At 35.0% G+C, this 22,171-nt stretch overlaps 3 protein-coding genes across 4 annotated transcripts; 1 reads left to right on the top strand and 2 right to left on the bottom strand.

Annotated features, from left to right (window-relative positions):
• Positions 1-662: 662 nt before the first annotated feature.
• Positions 663-7,354, bottom strand: Cdk9 (Cyclin-dependent kinase 9). 2 transcript variants are annotated; one of them, XM_022086958.2, is made up of 7 exons: positions 7,025-7,354; positions 6,423-6,507; positions 6,146-6,236; positions 5,284-5,450; positions 3,885-4,003; positions 2,014-2,284; positions 663-1,583 (listed from the first exon to the last, which is right to left on the bottom strand). In XM_022086958.2, the coding sequence occupies exons 1-7, from the start codon at positions 7,174-7,176 to the stop codon at positions 1,263-1,265; spliced, it is 1,206 nt and encodes a 401-aa protein (XP_021942650.1). In that variant the 5' UTR covers positions 7,177-7,354; the 3' UTR covers positions 663-1,262. The 2 variants fall into 2 exon arrangements, with proteins under 2 accessions (XP_021942650.1, XP_021942651.1); XM_022086959.2 differs by lacking the exon at positions 7,025-7,354 and adding an exon at positions 6,823-6,969.
• Positions 7,355-9,823: 2,469 nt separating this feature from the next.
• LOC110841409 (uncharacterized) lies at positions 9,824-17,785 on the bottom strand. Its single transcript, XM_022086935.2, has 8 exons — positions 17,678-17,785; positions 16,848-17,026; positions 16,025-16,085; positions 15,124-15,266; positions 13,615-13,782; positions 12,729-12,879; positions 11,987-12,099; positions 9,824-10,793 (listed from the first exon to the last, which is right to left on the bottom strand). The coding sequence occupies exons 1-8, from the start codon at positions 17,685-17,687 to the stop codon at positions 10,566-10,568; spliced, it is 1,053 nt and encodes a 350-aa protein (XP_021942627.1). The 5' UTR covers positions 17,688-17,785; the 3' UTR covers positions 9,824-10,565.
• Positions 17,786-18,560: 775 nt separating this feature from the next.
• LOC110841410 (STING ER exit protein) lies at positions 18,561-21,822 on the top strand. Its single transcript, XM_022086936.2, has 4 exons — positions 18,561-18,802; positions 19,287-19,443; positions 19,888-20,116; positions 21,017-21,822. The coding sequence occupies exons 1-4, from the start codon at positions 18,682-18,684 to the stop codon at positions 21,170-21,172; spliced, it is 663 nt and encodes a 220-aa protein (XP_021942628.1). The 5' UTR covers positions 18,561-18,681; the 3' UTR covers positions 21,173-21,822.
• Positions 21,823-22,171: the final 349 nt, after the last annotated feature.

Raw genomic sequence — 22,171 nt, 5'->3', positions numbered from 1 at the left:
AATGCAAGGACTATCACTTTACAAAGTCTACACACACTTGAATAAATACTGCCTGGATCTAAATTTCTCAAGCAACTGTAAAATTTATGCACGTTTTCTTTGATTGATTGATATCCTGTCACTCTTAGCCAGAGCATGGGGCCTCGACAAAGCAGCGCCAACGAGTTCTATTACGAGCCAGAACTTTCAGCTCCCTCCAGGTCTTTCCTTCCTTCTTTGCCTCCTCTTCAATGGTTCTCCTCCAGGTTGTTTTTGGCCTTCCTCTCTTCCTCCGTCCCTGGGGATTCCAGGAGTGTGTTTGCTTTACGACAGCGTTTTGGTCCTTCCGCAGGGTATGTCCAATCCACCTCTATTTTCTGCTCAATTTGTGTGGCTATTGGCTCCTCATTTGTTTGTTTCAAAAGGTCTTCATTTATGATGATGTTGGGCCAAAACATGCAAAGGATCCTTCGGAGGCAGCGGAGACGCTTGGCATGTTTTCTTTACGCATTGTTTTTTGCCTACCTTCATTTGTGGGACCACCAACTATACATATGTGCCTCCCTTTCAAAATTAGAAACACTGTCCAACTTGTATTTAGTGAAATAGTTTGCCATCATTAAAAAGATACCAAGTTCTATTGTGTGATGTGTGTGTCTATATATACAAAAAAACAAATTAGGAATGGTATATAAAAATTACTTTTAATGCCTTCAATAAAAAGGAAATATGTGTATTTACAAAGGAATGTCTCCTTTAAATATTATTTTGCATACCACTAGTATGTTCTCCACCTGTAAAAACAATGAAAACAAGAAACTAGCTAACAGCAACTTTAAGTGAAAATATATATAAACAACACCTACAGTATGGAACATACAAACTTGTACAAAAACAAATTCAAATGATGTACAAAGAAGAAATACTAAGTTCATGGGTGGGGAGATCTATAAAAATAACATCATTACAAAATCCTGGCATAATTGTTCCATCAGATGAAGAACCTTGTACAGCATACTGAATTTCATTTTCTGAATCCATCAGTTTACGCCCTGAAATCTACTTATACCTTGTGGTTAATTACACGTAACTGAATAAATTAAAAAACACTGTCAGAGGAAGATCAGTGTTTAATGACAGACCCACTATTTAAAGTGAGAGATATCAAAAGTGTAAAGACCAAAGACCTACAGGCAAGAATGAAGCTCTGAATAATATTAATGAACCTTACACTTCTTGACTCATGGGGATAGGAAAAAATGTCAATATATTTTTCAAGCATATCAGAAAACTCGGTCTTGATATCCACTGTCCATTGATGAAGATGGCTTAGCAGCTGCACCAGCTGCACCAGCACCAGCTTGATGATGATGGTGCGGTCGCATGTGTCCGGGCCTACGAGGTGGTGCAAGGTACTCGAACATGCTTTGCGTATGTTGCGCCAGCATTTTGGATAGATCACAAGGCATTGGGTCAGTCCAGAAAAAGTCATGATTTAAAGCAGAATCTGAATCATAGCGTTTGCTTGGATCCAATACAAGTAATTTATCCAGTAGATCACAGGCATAGGGATCCTTGACATAAGGCTTTAAACGCTCTTTCACCTGTTAACAATGAGTATATCACAAAATGAGTCATTTTTGCTACAAATATGACAACATTACAAAATCTCTTGCATTAAAAATGCCAAATCAATATGGTTCTAAAACAGCTGAACATTTTGAAGATTTCTGTCTTCTGTGTTGTTGCGCTCTGTAGTATGGTCGATATTTACCAACGTTTCTGAGGTCATACTGCCTGTTATCAGTCAGTATGACCTCAGAAACGTTGGTAAACATCGACCATACTACACAGCGCAACAACCCAGAAGACAGAAATCTTCATATTCACTGCTGTGAAAAGCTCAAATCTTACACAGCTGAACATTTTGTTTTGCTGTTCAAAATATCAGCAGGATCACACACAACATTTTTTAAATATTATTCAAGCTAAGCAAAACCCAGGTGACTGTCAGCTCACTCCATATTAACACACCTTACGTTTTTGTCCACGAGGTAATTCCATCTTATTATAGAGTTCCAAAGACTCAACCCCTGGCCACACCTCTGGAGTGACAGAGCCACACAGCTGGGAGATGAATGTTAGTTGCTGTTGCTCTGTGTTTCCTTGCATGATGGGACTTCTTGTCCACATCTCTGCCATGATACAGCCAGCACCCCACAAATCAACTGGTGGCCCATAGTTGCGGTCACCCAGCAACAATTCTGGTGGCCGGTACCACAAAGTTACAACACGGTTAGTATATCTGAAAAGTAAGTACAGAAATTTATATTAAAAATGTCAAAGTATTGGCATTTTGTAAATTATCTTATACCAAGTTCTGTGGAGACAGAAAGGTGGTACAGAAATTATTCACTTCATGAAGTTGTTGAAACATCACATCTGAAATGTCAATTACTGAGTGTGATGAATGGATCTACTTTACTTTAACTATGGTCTTAAAAATGACAATGGAATAACATATATAATTCCTGCTAACAATTATTATTACGCACAATCTACATATAATAATTAATATACAGTTCAGATAAACTGACTGACTAATACATTTTCATGTTGGGGGGAGATGATTACAATACATCCTAAAACTAAGAACACAAGGCTTGTCTGTTGCAAGATCCTCTGGAGCAGAGACACTCATTTCACATAAAAGAGAGTCTAATACTATCCTGTGCACTGACCACTTTTCTGTACCCCTGTACCCATTTCAAAGAAAGCTGGTGGGCCCCACAGCCAATCTGTACATGGCAGTGAAGAGATTCAGTCCATACCGTGTCTTTACTGATTACATTTTCATGGCTCAACCAAAGGTATGACAGTAAGTTCAAGTATATTTCATATCAGCATGAGACATGAGTTTCTTATAGAAGAAAAAGAAAATCACAAAATATACTATATTGCAAAAATTAGTATGTATGTATTCTTAGTTATGAAGCTACAAGCTAAGACTGAGCACATGTCTTCGGAACATCGTTTTGCTACTCTGACAGTCACCAACAGGATATCAAATTGTTATTCACTGAAGACCATAATTATACCAGTTCCATGTGTTAGCCAAAATATAGCAGATACTATTAGTGGTCACAGAGTAAGGGGGTAAAAAAGTATAACACAGTTACAATGATGTACTACAGCCTTCACTCACCTGGGCACAGTAGCCAAAGAAATGAAGTACTCTACAGTACTTCTGACTTTTGAAGTAAAAAATGGAACAAACAAATAAAATTACATTACAGTAACTTATAATATTGCCAGTTTTGACTTACTTCAAAGCATTAAAAAAATTAAAGACAGAAACAGAAAACAATGCATCAGCATTATTTAACAACTTTATTAAATTATTAACTGTAGAATAGAATGTCAACAGGAAAGAAATGAATGAATCAGAAAAGAAAAAATATCTATAAATTATAATTATAAAATGTGTCACCCTCAGTGGACTAGTGGTTAGCATCCTCACCACTGGACCCAAGGTTACCAGGTTCAAAACAGGTGAGGTCCATGGATTTTTAAAGGTGATAAAAATCTGTAGCAAACTTTCTTCAAAAGGGAAGTAAAGCCAGAGGTCCCATGTCATAGATTTACAGCATGTAAAAGAACCTTATGAGCATGAACGATATGTTTCGTAAGCAAAATTTAGTGGCCATTTCTTACCCAAGTCTCTCCTGATTGTCTACTAGATGGCTCTAGCAGACAAATCAGAATTGAGTAGAAATTGTGCAGATTCAGTGGGCTGGTGACTCACTACTCACAAATGCACACTTCAAAGACTTGGGAACCTCCGAAAAGGAGACCCACAATTGGGTTGTAGAGCCAAGGAACAACAAAAACAATTATAAAATTACCTGTTAACTTGGCCATTTTTGTTTGCACTAAATGCCCTTGCCAAACCAAAATCTGCCAATTTTAATATTCCATTTTTTGTAATAAGCACATTTGCAGCTTTCATATCTCTATGTAGGATCTGAAAAAGTTATCAAAAAATAAAAATGTAATAATGACTTTCTTCTAACTGAAACAGGAAACACATCACAGTAAGTACTTAAGCTCTGCCATGCTGCCAAAGGATTTAATATCAATTCTTGTATTACAATTTTATCAAGCACAATGCAATTCTGAAGCTAATGACAGGAAGAGCATTTCAAGCACACCCCTTCCATCAAATTAACTTCACACATGCAGAAGTGGACAGAATATAAAAGCAGGTTCCAGAAAAAAATAGATTATCAAGATCCATTCTGAATCACCATCCATGAGAAAGAAAAGCTATTGGAAGATTTCATGGACTCTGGTCTGCACCATGTTTGCCGAACCTTGAAATATCGTATATAAACAGGTTATGCGACATGAACAAACTATTAACTTCCTTTACATTTATTTAAAGACAAACATCTGCATTTTATGAGAATTTGTTGGTTTTTCTCTAGCCCAAATAAATTTAATCAATACATCCTAGAGAAATCCCAAGACACACATAACATATATCTTTTCCAAAAGTTTAAACCTCTGCATCATTCATGGGGATTGAATCACTTTTCTCCTTCCCATGATACTGCTCTTCAACGGCAGTGAAACTCAGAATATTCTACACAATTCTTTCACTCATTTTGTATAGCCATTAAATGCAATCTTATACAATGAGGGAAGAACATATAGTTTTTAAAAATGTTTGAAAAGGCAGTGCTCAGGAAAATTTTGGACCTTAGAAATATGACATGAACAATTATGATATTACATATGGCTACACAATAATTATTATTGTTAAAAGTGTGAAATACAGGAAGTATGATGGGATACGAATAACACAGAATGGATACAGAATTTTAGTGAGGAAGAGAACGAAAGGTAGAACGAACTGTCATAGGATTGAGTGCAACAACAAGCATTGGTATAAAAAACTTCAAACTTTTGGACTCTGATAGTGTGTTAGTTACTGGCCAAATCATTCTTGATTTATTTAATAAGTCTTTGTCAATTGCTTTAAATAGTAGGATAGGATGTGAATGATAAACTGGAAAGAATATCAAACATTTATGGTTTGTATTATTACAGCAATTGCCTGAAGAGACCACTGAAAACAAAAGAATAGCTTGCCTACAAATATGAAGAAGTGCTGAACACACAACTGCAACAGTCAGTAGTTGTGATACATGTTACCTGTATTCTATAATGTACGGTATCAAACACGACTGTGTAACATCAGACAAACGATTCCAAAATGAAAAGCTAAACATCTATACGTACCTTATTACTATGAATATAGTACAAGCCATTGAGCAACTGTTGCATTACTTTCTTGATTTCACCCAAACTAAATTTGACATTAACATTAGATAACAAGCCAGCCAGGTCATGTTCACAGAAGTCAAATACCAAGTAGAATGTTGATCGATACCTGTTGTACTGAGTAGCTGGAACAGATCATACAAACCACATGCACAAGGGATAGGGCAAAGAGTTTAAAAACAATAAAACATATAGTATAAGCATTAGACAACTTCAGAACTGGTGGTAAATTAAAGATAATGGATAAGTGCAAAAATTTAAAATTTTCTGTAATGAAGCATACAGGCATAACAAAGCTAGGGATTTAGATGGTCTTAGACATCTAATTGCTTTACATCTGTCCAATTCAGAGATAGGGGCTAATGATAAGAATTCAGATGACTCTGCAGTGGAGAAGGATACTCCTAAACAAAGGTACTGTAGACTGACTGAAAATGCTTAGCAAATGCATCAGCCACGGAATAGAAGTGGAATTTCTTTTTCTACAAAATTGCTTGGGTTGAGATCTTAAATTGTCACCAATAGACTTCAAACAAATAAGTCTGTCAGACTTGATTGTAGTTTTCACTAGCTTACGATAAAAGGAAAATTTACTATAAAAATAATCAGAGTTATTCCTTTTAAAACGTCTGTAATAGTAATATTTTTTCCAAATGTAATACCATAAGGCACTTGAAAACCGGTGAGGAAATCTTGACGTTCTGGTAAACCCACGGGAAATTGCCTTACCTACAGCATTTATAACAACCGAGTTCAGGCTAGAGACAGCATCATCAACAACGGTGATATTATTGATGATGATAATAACATAGCGACTAACCTTTAGTTCTGCATATTTCTATAAGATTAACTACATTTTCATGTTTCAGGAGCTGCAGAATACGAATTTCACGTAGAGCTGTGATGGGAAACTGAAAGAAAACAAACAGATAATAACATGACAATGTTCTTCTGGGTTATGACACCATGCAGACTCATATGTAGACACCAACATTTCAGATAAACATACTGCCTCCATCTTCAGCCAAGCTGTTATTCAATGACGACAGAAACGTCTTAATTCTGAATAAAATTGTTTCTTTATAAACTCTACTTACACCTTCTTTCTCATTGTCCATTAACACTTTCTTCATAGCCACAAATTTTTTGTTGGTTTGCTTATCCTTGGCTTTGAATACTTCTCTGAAAAAGTTAAAATGTGAAGTTAATAAATTACTGAAAGGATGGTGCAGGACAACAATCACATTTATTTACTAAATTCCTTGTTCCCATTCTCGAAATAGGAGACAAAACTATGTATTCCGGAATGACCTGTTGGCTATTCTATAAGTATTGCTTTACTTTAATTATTTCCATCCATACTGCGGTTAGCAGAAATTATAAATTAATAATTGCACAACTGACCAATTTATGTGGATAATTTCCTTAAGCATATATTTTCACTACGTGTAAATTGCCTGACATAACCTTAAAGTGTCATATTACTATAGCCATTACCTGCAATATTTCGCAGATAAAATATGAATTCAAAACTTTTAAGCGTGTAGCTGTAATGGTTAATTCGTCATAATTAACCGAAGTTAAGAATATGCATTTCACCAGCAAAGACATAAGCATGCTAAAGTATAACAAGTTTAATATTCAATAGCCACCGTGAACAAAATGTAATTACACAAGTTACTTTCACTCTTTGCATTACCCAAAAGTGCCTTGTCCTATTTTCGCTACTTTTTCATATTTAGCTGCCTCATCACAGTAAGGAAAATCAAATTCTTCGATGTATTTCTCCTTTTCTTTGGTATTCATGATTGTTGACGGATTATTCTCATTCGTCCTGTTATTTGACATCATACTGTACAATGTGCACTTGAAATCATTTACACATAGCGCACCCGATAAACTGAAGTTACAAAAAGCAATATGATCATCTGTTGAGTATTACACAGACCACTACTTCTACCATGCCGCCATTGAACTAACTACACTAACGCCAACTTCCACCACAGAATGATACCAACACGGGATAGAGGTACAGACCACTCAGCAGGAGAATATCCCTGCTAGGAATGCGATATAAGCGCATGCGTAAGATATCGCGGTGATGACAACCCCCTTTCCTAAAAGCATTCGTTCCACAACCACTGAACGAATAACAGACAACAGCTTTCATGTGTTCTAATGGGTATACCTTTAAGATTACCTCACAGCGGCAAAGTGATTTAATCTAGAATATTATCACAACACCTACAGAACACATTACAGGTTCACTCACTACACGCTACTCGTAACTGCTTGATGTTTTCAGTCTGTATGTGTAGGTTAGGTTAGGTTTGGTTGGGTTACGTTAGGTTAGTTTAAGTGTGTTTGGTGGATTTTGTTAGGTTAGGTAACGTTTTGAAAATTTTTGTGACTTTTGACATTTATGGCCACAATTCGTCACGCTTTGTCACAATTTTCAAATCTTCGTCGTATTTTAACACTTATGATGACCGCTCGTCAGGCCTTTATAGCAGGTCACGCAATGTCACGCTTTGTAAATATTTTTCACGTTTCGACGCGAGTGCTCGGTTGATTTTTGCTACCTTGCAATACATTAGATGATGTTACGACAGGTTAGAATAGGTTTGGCCAAAAATGCTGGAAAGCGGTATACATCTCTATTACATTCCATGGATCCATAGGTTAGCCAAATTACAGTAAGATGTGGAATAGGTCATCATAATACAACAAAATAAAAATTCTGTTCCACAGTAGGATTTGAGGTTTTCACGGTGGCAGTGAGTGTGATGATGGCTGTTTTCTGGATTGTTGAGCCTTGTAGTCTGATAGAAATTTACCGACATTTCAGAGGTCCTTGCTCCTATGAGATTATGCGGTGCAAGAATCCAGAAGACAGCCATTTTCCTGTGTTTCCCAGCTCTAAAGATTTTAGTTGCCTGGCATTTTACCAAAGCTGTTTAGTCTGATCTGCTCATAGGATCATTAAATAAACCACGAATAAGTAAGTAAATCTATTGTTTTCACTCATGCTGCACTGCACAAGACCTGGAGGTCTGGACACAGGCTAGAGGAAAAATCCTCTGCCCGTCAGGGATTGAACCCGTCGTCCAGCTTGTAGCCAGTCACTGTACTGACTGAGCTACGCAAGCTCATAGAAAAATTTATATGGAGTTCCCAAAGTTTAATTGACCACTCCTACTGCATATACAAGTAGTGCAGAATTCAAATATATGCAAGGTGGCAATTTTTATGGAATTGCATGTCTCATTTGTAAACATCTTGCTTATATGCCCTATTCATTCTTTTCTACATACTTTTTGAAGAATCTTGTGATCTACAGTAGGGCCCCGCTTTACGGCGCTCCGCTTTACGGCGATTCGCTAATACGGCGCTCAACAGCTGAGTCAGAGAAGTGCGTCCGGCGCCATTTTCTCGTCGCTGATTCAATCTGTTTACAGCTTTTGTACGCTCCGCGTCTCCGTATTTCTGGCAATTTTTCAAAGTTATTACAAACTGTATATTTATGTAATATTTTTGTGTTTCTACAGTGTAATTACAATGGCGTCAAAGGGTAGTAGCGATAAAAAGAGGAGTCGTAAGCCTCTTACTTTAAATACCAAGTTAGATATAATTAAACTTCGTGAACAAGGCATGTCTATGGCCGAGATAGGACGTAAGCTAAGCTTAGCTCGCAAAACTGTTAGTGCCATCGTGAACGCTAAGGAGAAAGTGTTAAAGGAATTAAAAGTGCCACACGAATGAACTCTAAAGTCATAAGAAAAAGAGATAGCCTTATTGCCGACATGGAAAAACTTTTAGTTGTGTGGATTGAAGATCAAACCAGCCACAATGTGTGTACTACTGATATTCATTTTATTTCATATCGTTTTCTTAGGCCTAGCGCTATTGTGCACTTACTATATGATAGTGTAACATCTTATTAGGCTTTGATATGCATTTGCAAGTGAAATAAGGCAAAGATCCGCTTTTCGGCGATTTTCGCTTTATGGCGGGGGTCTGGTCCCTAACCCGCCGTATAAGCGGTGCCCTACTGTATATCCTTTTTTTTTTCACTACCAGTGTAAACTGTATATCATTAATTAATATATCTTGCACAGTATTTCTGTTATAACACAAGGAGTGGCTAACTGATAAATCCACTACTACTACATATAACATGGTCAGATGGTTTTATCAGACTATTCTTTCATAGTAGTTTATGTGGTTACTGGTCACTTCGTCTAGTTTCTTATGAATAGATGTTCCATAGCAAGTAAGGTCAGCAGGATTATGAAACATCTGTTGGAGAGCTGTAACTAATGTTCTGAGTAAAATACAATGTATGTATAACTAGGTACTGTGACCCATTCTTTATATGGAGACTGAAAAGGAATTAAGATTTCATTATATGAAATCCAGGATAGGCTTAAATTGTACAGCAGATCTGAAGCACCAATTGATTGGCAGATACAATACTGAAAAAATAACATTGTTGCTGTTAGCATTACTTGATCACCCATATATTGTGCTCCAAGCAGTTTTCCTGTTGGTATACAGCATTGCCTTATAAAATTGAGTGTAACACAAAAATACTTCATACAAGTTTGTATTATATTATGCTGTGTAGATAATGTTCTTATTCTGAAGTAAATACCCAAACTCATACTTGCTCCCGAGATTATTTGTAAAATTACTGCAAGACTTGGGAAATCAGTAAATGAGTAAAACTGATGTGCTCGGTCTCAGATTCAAATGAATCAACACAACATTCCTGTATGATTATTTATTAGCACCTGTTCTTTAGACTTTCTCAACCCATCTATTTCCATCTCAGGAAACTTATCAGCAAACAAAACAAAGGCCAAGTTGACTGCACTGTAGTGTACAGTAAAGGTATCAAACAACATGAATACGACACAGTTATCACAAAATATTATTAGGACTTATGTTAAAAATCTAATATTCCAATAAAGATTCAAGCCACACAAAGTTTTATGTTTATCTGACACTTTTGAGCATCATACATCTCTATCTATTACTCTTGATATTTAAGTTACAGACTCATACATTCATCCCAGAACTGAAAGGTTGTCAAGTATAACTTTTCATTTTACAACAGGTAGTGAGTGTTCAGTGAAAATGTATACTGTATATAAAGACACACCATTCCTGTCAGATGATAAATAATACAATATGTAATTCTAATAAAACAAAAGAAAAAATTAAATTACCACAAAAACTTAGTCTTCAGTTGTATTCCCGCCATTTCCAATTGTAATTTTATTCTTTCCCATCTTCTGTAAATTGCACATATATGTTGGTGGATTCTTGGTAAAAATATCCTTCACAGTCATTTCTCTGAACATCTTCATGATGTCTGGAGATTGGAATGAGACTTCCATACTTCCAAAGCTCTTCCCCTCAGTTTCAGGTACAATGTCTCCAATTGTCCACTGACATGATGGGCACTGCAGGAGAAAAAGAACGGATTACTGTAATAACAGGTTTGTTAGCACCTACAAAACAAAATCTGAAAAAGTTCTTATACATCACCACATGTGGTTTGATTCTTACATTATTTAACAGTGCTGTTTCAACTTTTGATGGTGTATCATGCCAAATGAGAAGGTGCATAGTTAGGAACTGGAAGGGTCTGGCCTATTTCAAAGCACTATCTGGCATTTGCTTGAAGACTGAGAAAAACCACAAAGAAAAACTCAGTCAGAGCAGTGGGTAACCCAGCTGATATCTAGTGAATGGAAGTCAGAGCATTACCACGAAAACACTTGCATAATATGATACACGTGTCCATGCATTTTAACCATACAGCGTCATACAACACATCACATTTTTGCTATTTGATAGGTTTCTGAATAAATAAGTTAATGTGTTTCTTTCATGATTTCATTTTCTGAGCTTTTATTAGAAACACCACCGCAGACTGCACAGCTGAAATGGTAGGAAGATCCATTGATACTGTATTATCAGATGTACTTAATTTGCAGGATCTCTGTATTTTAACATAGTAAGTAGTGTATCTATGGGGACAAAGAAATGAATGGAGGATGCTTTTACATAGAATGACTATTTTTGAGTTTATAGTTTAGATGCGTCATGTTTGTGTTAAAATTCAGTATATATTTATTTATTATTTCAGTCTATACACAACTTAGTTTTTAAAATGTTGTTGTTAAAATTAAAAATATATACTGAATAGAATGACTAATCTATTTATTTGGTAGGAAGCATGACTCACACTAGACACAAACTAATATATTTTAGCATTCTCTTATAGCAAATTCAGAAAATATGTAAAAATATTAGTCCAACTTACACATAACAAATCATATACTGTATTATCTTCACCACTGTACTCTTCAGGTCTAAATCCCTTTGATTAGGAACTTCCTTAAGGAAAATGCCTATTGAATATCTAGATAGAGTTGAAAGACTGAAGGGAAAATCATACCTGTTGTAGAGATGACTGAAGTAATTGAAAAATTTGAGTCAGTGTCAGAAAAAGGTATTCAATGCACAAACATCAGAAATTTATAGTCTTTATTGCTAGTGATAGAATCAGAGCTGCAATACAATGCACCAATGCAGAGGCATTTAAAACTACTGCACATTTCATTTGATGACCGTATTTAAAGCTAATTACCTTCACAGTAAGTTGTTGTAACGTCGGCTCACTACCAAAACAGACGTCAGCATATTCTAATTGTCTCTTGTGCTGTGTGAAGTCTATCCCTTTTGGTGTTTCTTCAAACATCACTGAAAGAGAAAGATATCCACCTTTTTTGTCAATCATAGTATTCTGGGTCATTATACTATTTCTCTAAGATCATCCCCCTACCTATGCTGAGGGACAACAATATGATCCCTTCCCTTGAGGTCTGCTACATTACTTGAATTGTGTTTGTTTTATACAGTGTTATAATAGGTGAGTGCCTTCTTTATATAAAAAAGGCAGCAATTCTTTGAGGTTATGTCTGACAATTTTGATGTACACATAAAGTCCAGAAACAGGGATTGATGGAAATGCTGCATTAATGCACCGCATTCATTGTAATTTTGAATGGCGCATTGAACTATGCAATGCTAATCAAAAACAACACATTAAACATATCATGTATTGTAATGTAATATCAATAAGCCATTTATTATGTATATTCACCTATGTTTCCAGACTTTATGGTCACCCTGTATTTTAATTGAATCCTCCTCCTATTTTGAAGAAAATGTGCCTATTTTGTGCACCAGTGTGTACTGCCACAAAAAACAAACAATGATTAGATGTACATCAATTTTGATTGAAGAGACCAGATAATATTAGTCTTCTTGACATGCTTATCAAGTGCTTATTATGACAAACCCAGTCATATACATGTTATCAACATTACCAGGTCTGTACTTCCTGATTTCTTGCAAAACATCCTGTGCACTGGAAGCATCAGATTCACGATTTTTTAACAACCGATAGAGATGTCTGACATTCTGTCCAGATAAGTCACACTCTTCAACATCAGCATAACCAAATGTCCTTGAAATTACCTGTTACAATTAATAAACAAACTCATTTCCAAATCACAAACTGAATAAGAATGATATTACTCAACAAAAATGAACACAGCCAAACTTAACTGAAATTGTAAGTGCTTCAGTGTATCAAGCTTTGCATGGTTCATACAAATAAGAACTCCAAAATAATAATTATAGTGCATAACAAATTAGGAAATATATGCATAATGTCCACAAAACTTCAGCCATGAAGATCATGCACACTGCAAAACCTGGCTTTACCTGTCTTCTTCCTACCATTCTTCTTAACTACTGGACTTTCTCCAGTAAATTCTTGCAGAATGCCAACTGTGTAGGATAATGACAGAAGAAAATCTTGTGATCCCTTTTCCTCAAACTATTCTACTACTGTGCCTTCTTCACCACACAGCAACCCCACTCTGCTACTTGCCCAGTCACACCTTTTAACTCCAGCCCCACTCCCATTATGAGACAAATGTAACAGCTCCCACTTCCTTCTCCATACATTCACCCTCAAGAAGGCTATGACAATGAGTCACCAGAATAGTCAAACAGCTTCAACACACAATGCAGCTAACCACAAAAGTCAAATTTGGCCATGAAGTCTGAAGGACAGAATACAGCAGTTTCATAAACAATTTTATATGTTTATTCATTTATAAAGCACTTCTTTCCAAGCTGTACAGAAATTATTATTATAAAATGTTAACCATCCAATAATGAAGGATTCAGATAAACAAAACTCACATGTAATATGTCTTCTTTCAGTCTACTGTGAGATATAAAGAAATATGGTTGTCCTGGGAAGTGTGCCACAAAGATGGGTGCTTTGTAGACTAATCCTTTATTTTTAATATGTTTCCTCTCAACTAAACTTATCCAGCATATCTCATCTTGTAGAATCACTGAAACTTCCTGAAAGGAAAATTAATGGTTAGCACTGAATATGTGTAATATAGACAGATTTTAGTTTTATAATTTTCAAGATCAACAACTGTTGAACATTAATGATAAATATATCAGAAGTTTTGCTTGAATCAGTCCAATACAACTGCCTTCACTCTCTGCTGAAGGATGTATAAATTGTTCAAAATAATGTGCAATAATCTTGCTTTTTATTGCCCTTGAACCACCCAAAATGCCAAGCATAAAGCGCAGTTCTATCTCCTAGGGCACTTTTCTGAGAAATTAACAATCTGATCAGAAACAAATATTCAAGTTTTAAGTCATCCTTCTCAATTAAAACTAAGTAGAATAAAAAATCTCTTCATAAATAAAACTATAAATACTAATCTGACAATATACTTTTCAAAATAAGAAAATCCTAATATGTAGATATTAATAGAGCCCAATTTCTTAGACCTCTGTATACAGCAATTCTACAGATGAGTCACAGCTTATGCAATTCTACTGAAGGATAACATTTCTACTAGCCATTTGATAAATGACCAACAGATAAAGAAATTCTAAGCCAGAATGGTAAAAATAATCTCCATGGGAAGCAAAATGCGAGAGAAAAGATGTCTGCTTAGAACTTTCAGCAAGACTGATAAATGAAATGATTTCTTGAAAAAAAGGATAGACTAGCAACGAGTTTTGGGTCTTTCAGTATGACTCTCAAACAAAACACCAAAGTCTGTGGTAGGAGAGTCAAATGAATGAGACCAAAAAATCAGCAGTGTCAAAACTGAACATCATAACAATGCTGATCAGTCTGTTTGATATTAAAGGAATTATCCATTATGGATTTGTTCTTCTAAAACAGTGCACAAAGCAGTCCACTGTAAGTTTTGGAATGTGCACAGCAATGCATTTGTTGAAAAATTACCAAAAATATAAACAGCAAAGTGATTTTACATCATGAAAATGTAACTTCCCACATGACACTTTCAGCAAATAAACTTCTGTCAAAAAAACATATGCCAGAGTTATATCACCCACTTTACTCACCTTACTTCTCCCAAGTAAGTTGTTCATGTTCCTGAAATTAATATCCTTGACAGGGCTCATTTATATCAATTTAAGACATTCAGAACATTATGACAACAGTACTAAAAGCATTTTTTTAAAAAATACTTCCAGAAATGTATCCAGGTACAGCAGAGGCATTAGAATAAATGTGTATGAAGTTATAAGGAAAATAGTTTGAAAGTGACCCACACTCATTAAAGGTTAGTGAGAATCTTTTTCAGGATAACTCTAATTTTCAAACCTTATATAATAAAGCTCCCTTTAGCAACAATACATTAATCTCACCACAAGTCTTCTCTTTCTGGAAAAAATGGTTTCAATGCTATCTTGAACATCACTGCCTGTGAAGTAACGCTTTCTGCTCTGTCCAGTTTCCCCAGTCATCATAAATGCAATCCATTTTAGACGATAGTGATGTACAGCAATATCTAAAAGGAACAGATATTAATGCCAAGCATGAAATGTTTGAAAGGATACTTACTTCATTTATAAGTGAGTAATAGAGAGCACATCCACTTAACCCAGTTTTGCTAAAATTAATGGTCTTCCAAAGCATATCTCCAAGTAATATGTCTATGTAAAATTGGTTGAGGAAAGTGAATTTCATGCAGAGTACATGCAAACTGCTCAAGGAATACAATTTACCAGTTATGTATTTAGTAACATTGATTAAATTTAAATTACTTATTTAGTATCATTGATTATATTTAGACAATTTCACATAATTAAATTCCATACTAAATATAATAATTAAAAAAACTTCAACTGATGACATCTCTCTGTGTTTACAAATGTCAAAAAAATTGCAATGGTAAGTTCTTTTTACTGACAATTTATAACTTTTGTGGCATACCAAAAAAAAAACAATAAGAGAAATAAAACTCTTTCCTCAATACTGAAATTTTTCTTCAAGACAACTTAGGGCACTTCCCTTCTTGTCCCAGGTATAAAGACAACAAGAATGCTTACCCACACAAGGTATGGAAAAGCATAAAGTACAAGGGAAACTGATAGAGGTGTCTGTGTCTTTTCTTTAAAACAAAATATGTCACAATAATATCTTATCCATTCTTTATCACTTGACAGTTATTATTTTAGACATCCAACACTGTATGTATGTGTAAGAGCACAACAGAAACAAATAAAATTATGTTGTATTAATCACCAACAAAGCCATGCAAATTACCAAGTAGTTGGATGATCTGTAAAATTTTTGTGGCATAAGTTTCATCTTCTATCTTCTGTTCCTAGAAATGACAAAAAGTCAAGCTGAATTCCTGTTAAAAAACTCAACATTTGCAAGACAGTTATAAACATAAACATATGTTTAAATAATTCTCAACTTCAGGCTTAAGCTTCAATGAAAGAACTGAGCAAAGTGGTGGTGCTGTATCATTACAGACTTTTAATCAGGAGGCATGCAGTACATATATCAGCTAGGTTACTGGCAATTCTGACAGGTTTAAATGGTTATCCAATCTTCATAACATCTTGAAACTGGCCAGTTACCAACTTCCAAATAATTACCTATCCACCATTCATACCAATCATCATGGCAGACTGATCAACACTACTGGTTTATATTCATGAGGTTATCCTGACTGATAATTCTTATACTTTCCTCAAGTCCCTCCAGACAAATGAAAACACTGTACCAAAAACTGAAATGACCACATCCTTACCATACATTGTTTATTAATTATTCTATCAGTTAATGCTATATACTCTGATCTACTGACAGCATCATTAAATAAACAAATAAATAAATAATCACCATTCATGGCAATTTTTTAATTTTCCAATCTCAGGAATCTCATTCAGGATAGTAACCAGCAGTGGGCTCTAGCAAACATGGTAATAAATTCTTCAGGTTCAATAAAATTAGAAAATTTGACTGAATGATCACCTGTTAATTTCTCAAGAAGGACCCTACGCCATGGAGTTAGTAAGATTGCAACTCAGGCATCGCAAAATGGTTGTAGTGATAGAGTATTCTACAAACAATTTACCTTAATGCCAAACAACATGACTCTAATAACTGAATCCTTATTCAGAGGAAGATGTCCTTTTACTACTACTTTCTGGACACCTGGCCATGATAATATCTTGATCTCTGGAAAAACGATGTCCACCAGTTGCTCTAGACTGAAGCGATGTAAAACAGCATCAATCAACTTCAGGTCTCTGTCTGCATAAACACCATCCTTTATTAATACCAATTTCCATATGTTCAATTAAATTTAAAGAAAAGGGTATGGTAAAAGTATATAAGGCTACAGTATGGGTTCTCCCATAATAGATCCTTCATAGTACAAGCCAAGGATGTGAAACATGTCAAACCACGAATAAGAACACTTCATACAATAAAATACCAAAATAAAATGATAACCTTAACTGTATGGGCAGCAACCCTAAAATTGGCTATACCATAAGTTACACTCATAAAACATCATGCACAGATTCAGGGCTCATTCTCCCCTAAAGTCATTGTTATTTGTGGTTATAGGTATCTTCATTTACGGTTACACACGTACACATAAATACAGGTTAGAATATAGGTTAGAATTCTCTATACAAACGGCAGACTCAGGAAACATTCAAAGTAATATAATATTACGTACATATATTATAAAATGAGGTAGGACTATAATTACTAATTTCTGCATTAAATATTTTGTAATTTGATAGTCATAATAAACAGCATTAACTTTCAGGAATGCAATGCAAATACCGTCTTCAAAAATTAATCAGTCGACATCAACCACTCTGAATTTACCATCCACGGCAAATTCTGTCACTTACGATTAAACTACTTTACACCGTTATCTGTGTATCTTACCTCCTTCCATTACTGTAACACTGATACTGCGTACCTCAGCATCGAAAATGAAGGTCAAAATTCATTTACGGCGCCTTCGAACATTAATACTCCGTGATCTGTCACAGATAAAGGAAAATTTATTAAAATAAATTCTTTGAGGTGTATAATCTGTGCAATGCATTGATTACATTTGAACATGTAATTAAATTGTGGTGGTTCATCTCGTTCAATCATTCTAATGCAAATTGCAGGCTTCAAAATCAATCAGTTGATGCCTGTCCTATCTTTATGTACTGGCACCATATAGAACATTAGCTTGCTGTTGACTTATTAGAGGAAAATACTGCCTCTATAAACATATCAGAAAAAAGTCAATTTCTACTAGCGCCACTGATGAAAAGTCATGAATACCTAAATTCAAAAACTTCTACCATAGTTTTAGTAATTTGTCGTTCACAGAACGTGCTCCTTAAAAATAAATAACATCCTTTGCCTGTGTGTGTTAATTTTTGGGAATTATTCCCTCCAACTATGCTGTTTAAAATATATTTCAAGCGACTGAATCTCGTGTGAGCGAATGTTCATCATTTATCACATCTCGTACTTCTCATTGCCTGTACTTTTGTTGTCGCAAATCTGAAAGAATTTCCATATCTGATCGACAATTCTGTCATTCCACCTCAACATTTCAAGAACCTTTCTCATTGGTATTGCGAGGTGTAGAATATTAATAATTGAGTTTGCAGTCATCACTCATAGCATATCGTCTATACAAAATTTAACTAATTTCCTTGAAGTTCAACAAACAAAAATTCCCCATACATGTATTTTGAATGTTATTCGCATTTTTTGTAGTCTTTGGCTGGTTAACGAAAGAGACCATATTTTGGTGTTAGTAATCTGTGACATTTGTTGCTGTGGCAAAATAAAATTCCTGTTGTGTTTAAGGTTATGTACAATAATTGACTCTTATGACTTTTTGTGATTAGTGATTTTTCTTAAAGTGCAAGAAACTTATAGAAATGCCGAAGGTTGTATCGAGAAGCATAGTTTGTTCAGATACTAAGGATCAGGAAGAGTATAGTGAAGAGAAACCATTGCATATTTACTACTGTCTTTGCGGTCAGATGACACTGATATTAGGTAACAATGACATGTTTGTTTTGAGTGTGCTTGCGTTGTTCTTCATTATAGTTTTACAGTATATGCTGGTGCAATAATATGTGTTGTAGTTCACAACTAAACATTGCAGAAATTCACCTGTTAAGAGTCGCTACGTCATTGGCACAAATTAAGTTCACTTTATGAGTCCATCCATTTCTGCTCTGTGATAGAACTTAGGTATCTCTATTGAGAGGTTAGTATATGACCACCAGTATAATGATACAGTGTACTGGAATCTACTGAACCTTAATTGCCATTGTTGATTTGTACTTTGTGCTTCACCCTCAATAGCAGTGGTGCTAGATCTTATCTTGCAAAACTTAGGTTAGAAGCCTGGGTTAAGAATGATAAACATGGTTTGGAGCATCCATCATGTCTTATTTGTAGGAAAAGTACCTCTTGTGACGACTGTATAGAAGTTAATTATTTAGTGTTGTAAATTAAGATCTTCCTCTCTCTTTAGATTGTGCAGTAGAGAAGCTTCCTCTGCGACGAAGGGATGGAGCTCGTGTGATTGATGGCAGCAAACATGCACATAAAGTCACTTGTGATCAGGATGAAACTGTATATTTAAAAAGACCTGAAGGAATTGAAAGGCAGTATAGAATGAAGTGTAAAAAGTAAGTTATTTATATTATAGTGCATGCCAGTGAAAGGTTCCAGGACATTATCTTTAATTTTTAACAGCATTTGTCAGTGTGTGTCTATCATAGGCATTTCGTTATGATTAGGTTGGTATACACTGTACACTTTCTGTTTGTATATGAATAGTTTGACTTACACAATACTTATTATTGTGTTTTATATGAATTTGTATTAATTATTTAATTTATAGATTATAAAACTGTGTTTTGTTGTAAAGTGATACTTGCAATAAGATTCTGCTAGCAACAGTGTAAGTTCAGTTATTTACAGCTTCTGTGAATGCAATTTTAAAGTAAGTTTACTTAAATTATTCAGTTTTTGTTTATCGTCAATTTATAAAAATGGAGTTGTAACCTTCTTTCCCCCCATCATTTGTGTGTTTCTTCATTTTGTTTTAATCATTCATGTGTTTCTTTAAGGTGTGGACTACTGCTTTATTACAAACATGATCCAAAAAGCAACATTAATTTCATAGTTAAAGGAGCAGTCATTAAGAGCTCAGGTGAAGGCCCTATGACAACTATTTACAACCAGGTTGCTGTTGAGAAGCCAAAGAAGATAATGGTTACAAAGCACACAAAGAACATGGGTAAATTCAGCTCTGTAACTGTGTCGACCATAGATGAAGAGGAGGATGAGATTGAAGCTGTAAGTTATGCTTATTTGTTTGTTGTGAAGTATAAATTATAGGAGCCTCCTGCAACTCTGTAATTAATCTTAATATAACACATAATACCAGCATCGATTAGGCCAGTGAGGAAGGGTTGGTACTCTTGACAATCAAAAAGTGTGGACTTTGACAGAAGGTAATTGGTGATCAAACCAAGGACTCAATGGATGAGACTTCAGTATCTTAGCCTGATACATTGTTAGATTATATAATGACACTTTTTCAGCTGCAAATGATCCCGGGCGGTGAGTAGGGAAGGAAGTTGTCATGGCCTATTTAAATATTCTATCCCATCATTCACCTGGAGAGACAGAGGAAAACCAAGAAAACATGTCTTGGCAGAGTTGGTAACATGACAGAGTTCAGATTGGGTTGGTTACTTCTGAATATAAGTTAGGTGCATTTCAACACCAGCCTGCTCATTGCCTTGTGCTGAAACTACTAGGTCCCCTTAGTTATTGAAATGAACATGTACTCCACATTTATAAAGCACACAGAACTGGTTAGAAAATTAAGCAGACCTTTTGCCTGCAGAGTCATTGCTGAAGTATTTATTTGTAACCCCATCTGGAAGGAGCCATTACATGAAAATTTCTCTGTTTATTTCACTTGTAAGTGCAGAAGGATAATATTATGAACAGCTAGGTATTTTTGAAGGTCATAGGCAAGAAGAAATGAAATTCTCTATTATTATTATTTAAGAACATGTACTATAATAATGATATCATATGATATTAAGAATTTAGTCATTAATACATTTTTTAAAATGTAACATACTGAATAAATAAGTTGAATTTAACCTTGTATCTCCTTGTTTGAAATTTGTTTTATTACCATAATTCTGATGGAGTACTTATGTTTTTAATGTTTCTTTGCAGCGTGAAGTGGCTGATTCATATGCAAACAATGCACGGATCATTGAGAAGCAATTGGAAAGGAAGGGCATGAACAAAAGAAAGATGGTTGTACAACAGACACAAGCAGAAATGGATGCTAAGCGTAATAGAGTGCGTGGGACACTTATTGATAAATGAAAATGGACAGAGTAGGAATGGTGAATGATTCTTTTGTGCTATCTTCATGTATGTATAATTCTTATGTAAAACTGTGCAAATTATCATTACCATTGAAATTAATTAGATATAAAATGGATTATTTGGCTGCTTTTTCTTGAAAAATGAATAAGTAGTAATAAAAAAGTATTTGGCTGCATAAATTATTGGTTCACAGTTAATTTTATTCCCCTCTTTCATGCAACAGTGTTGTGTCTGCAGCCTAGAAACTTTCCATTACTCTTATGCCTAGGATATTTGTTTCATGTGTGAAAGACTGTGTGGCCTGAGAAGTAATAGATATCAGTTACTTAAGGATGAGTTATTTTCATATCTTAAGCCAGTCCTCTTGTGTGGCTTTGCCATGCCCTGATGATCGAGTTAGCAAGCACTTCTGAAATGTCAGTAAACTTCTACCAGACTACAAATTGCAACATCCCAGAAGACAGTTGTCTTTATACTTATTGTCATGAGAACATGAAATCTCACCAGTTTCCCATTTTATTTTATGTACAGTATTGTAGATGAGCCTGGTGATGGCTGTGAAGTCAAAGCATGTTGCTTATTCAGTTCACAATTGTATTATTCCACTATGTAAAACTATTAAATAAATAAAACTAAGTTTGTTACTATATGGTGGATTAATATTCTTAAGTATATCCTAAATTTTGATAAGGTTACTGTGATTAATTCAAACCTGGTAATAATGGTTGATTTTTAAGTCAGTTCTGTACAGATAGGCCAGCCATATTTAATTATCAGTTTTAAGTGTTTTGCACTTCATTTCACTAACATAACACTTGTCCATAAAAGTGACTAGAAATAAGAGACATTTTATGATGAGCTGTGGAGGGAATTTAATTTATATGTTTTCATAAACTGAGGACCAAACGCAGATCAGTTCATATGAATGACAGTGTATGCAGAATGTGATTTTACAGCAGTCTCTTATTTTGCATTCATTTTAGAATTTCTGACTAC

The sequence above is a fragment of the Zootermopsis nevadensis genome, unplaced genomic scaffold, assembly GCF_977971745.1.
Source record: "Zootermopsis nevadensis isolate Lab colony 2312 unplaced genomic scaffold, Znev_1.0 Znev_ptg000020l, whole genome shotgun sequence".
Taxonomy (NCBI): domain Eukaryota; kingdom Metazoa; phylum Arthropoda; class Insecta; order Blattodea; family Termopsidae; genus Zootermopsis; species Zootermopsis nevadensis.
The sequence above is the reverse complement of the archived record's forward strand: the minus strand, read 5'-3'. Positions and strand labels throughout refer to the sequence as shown.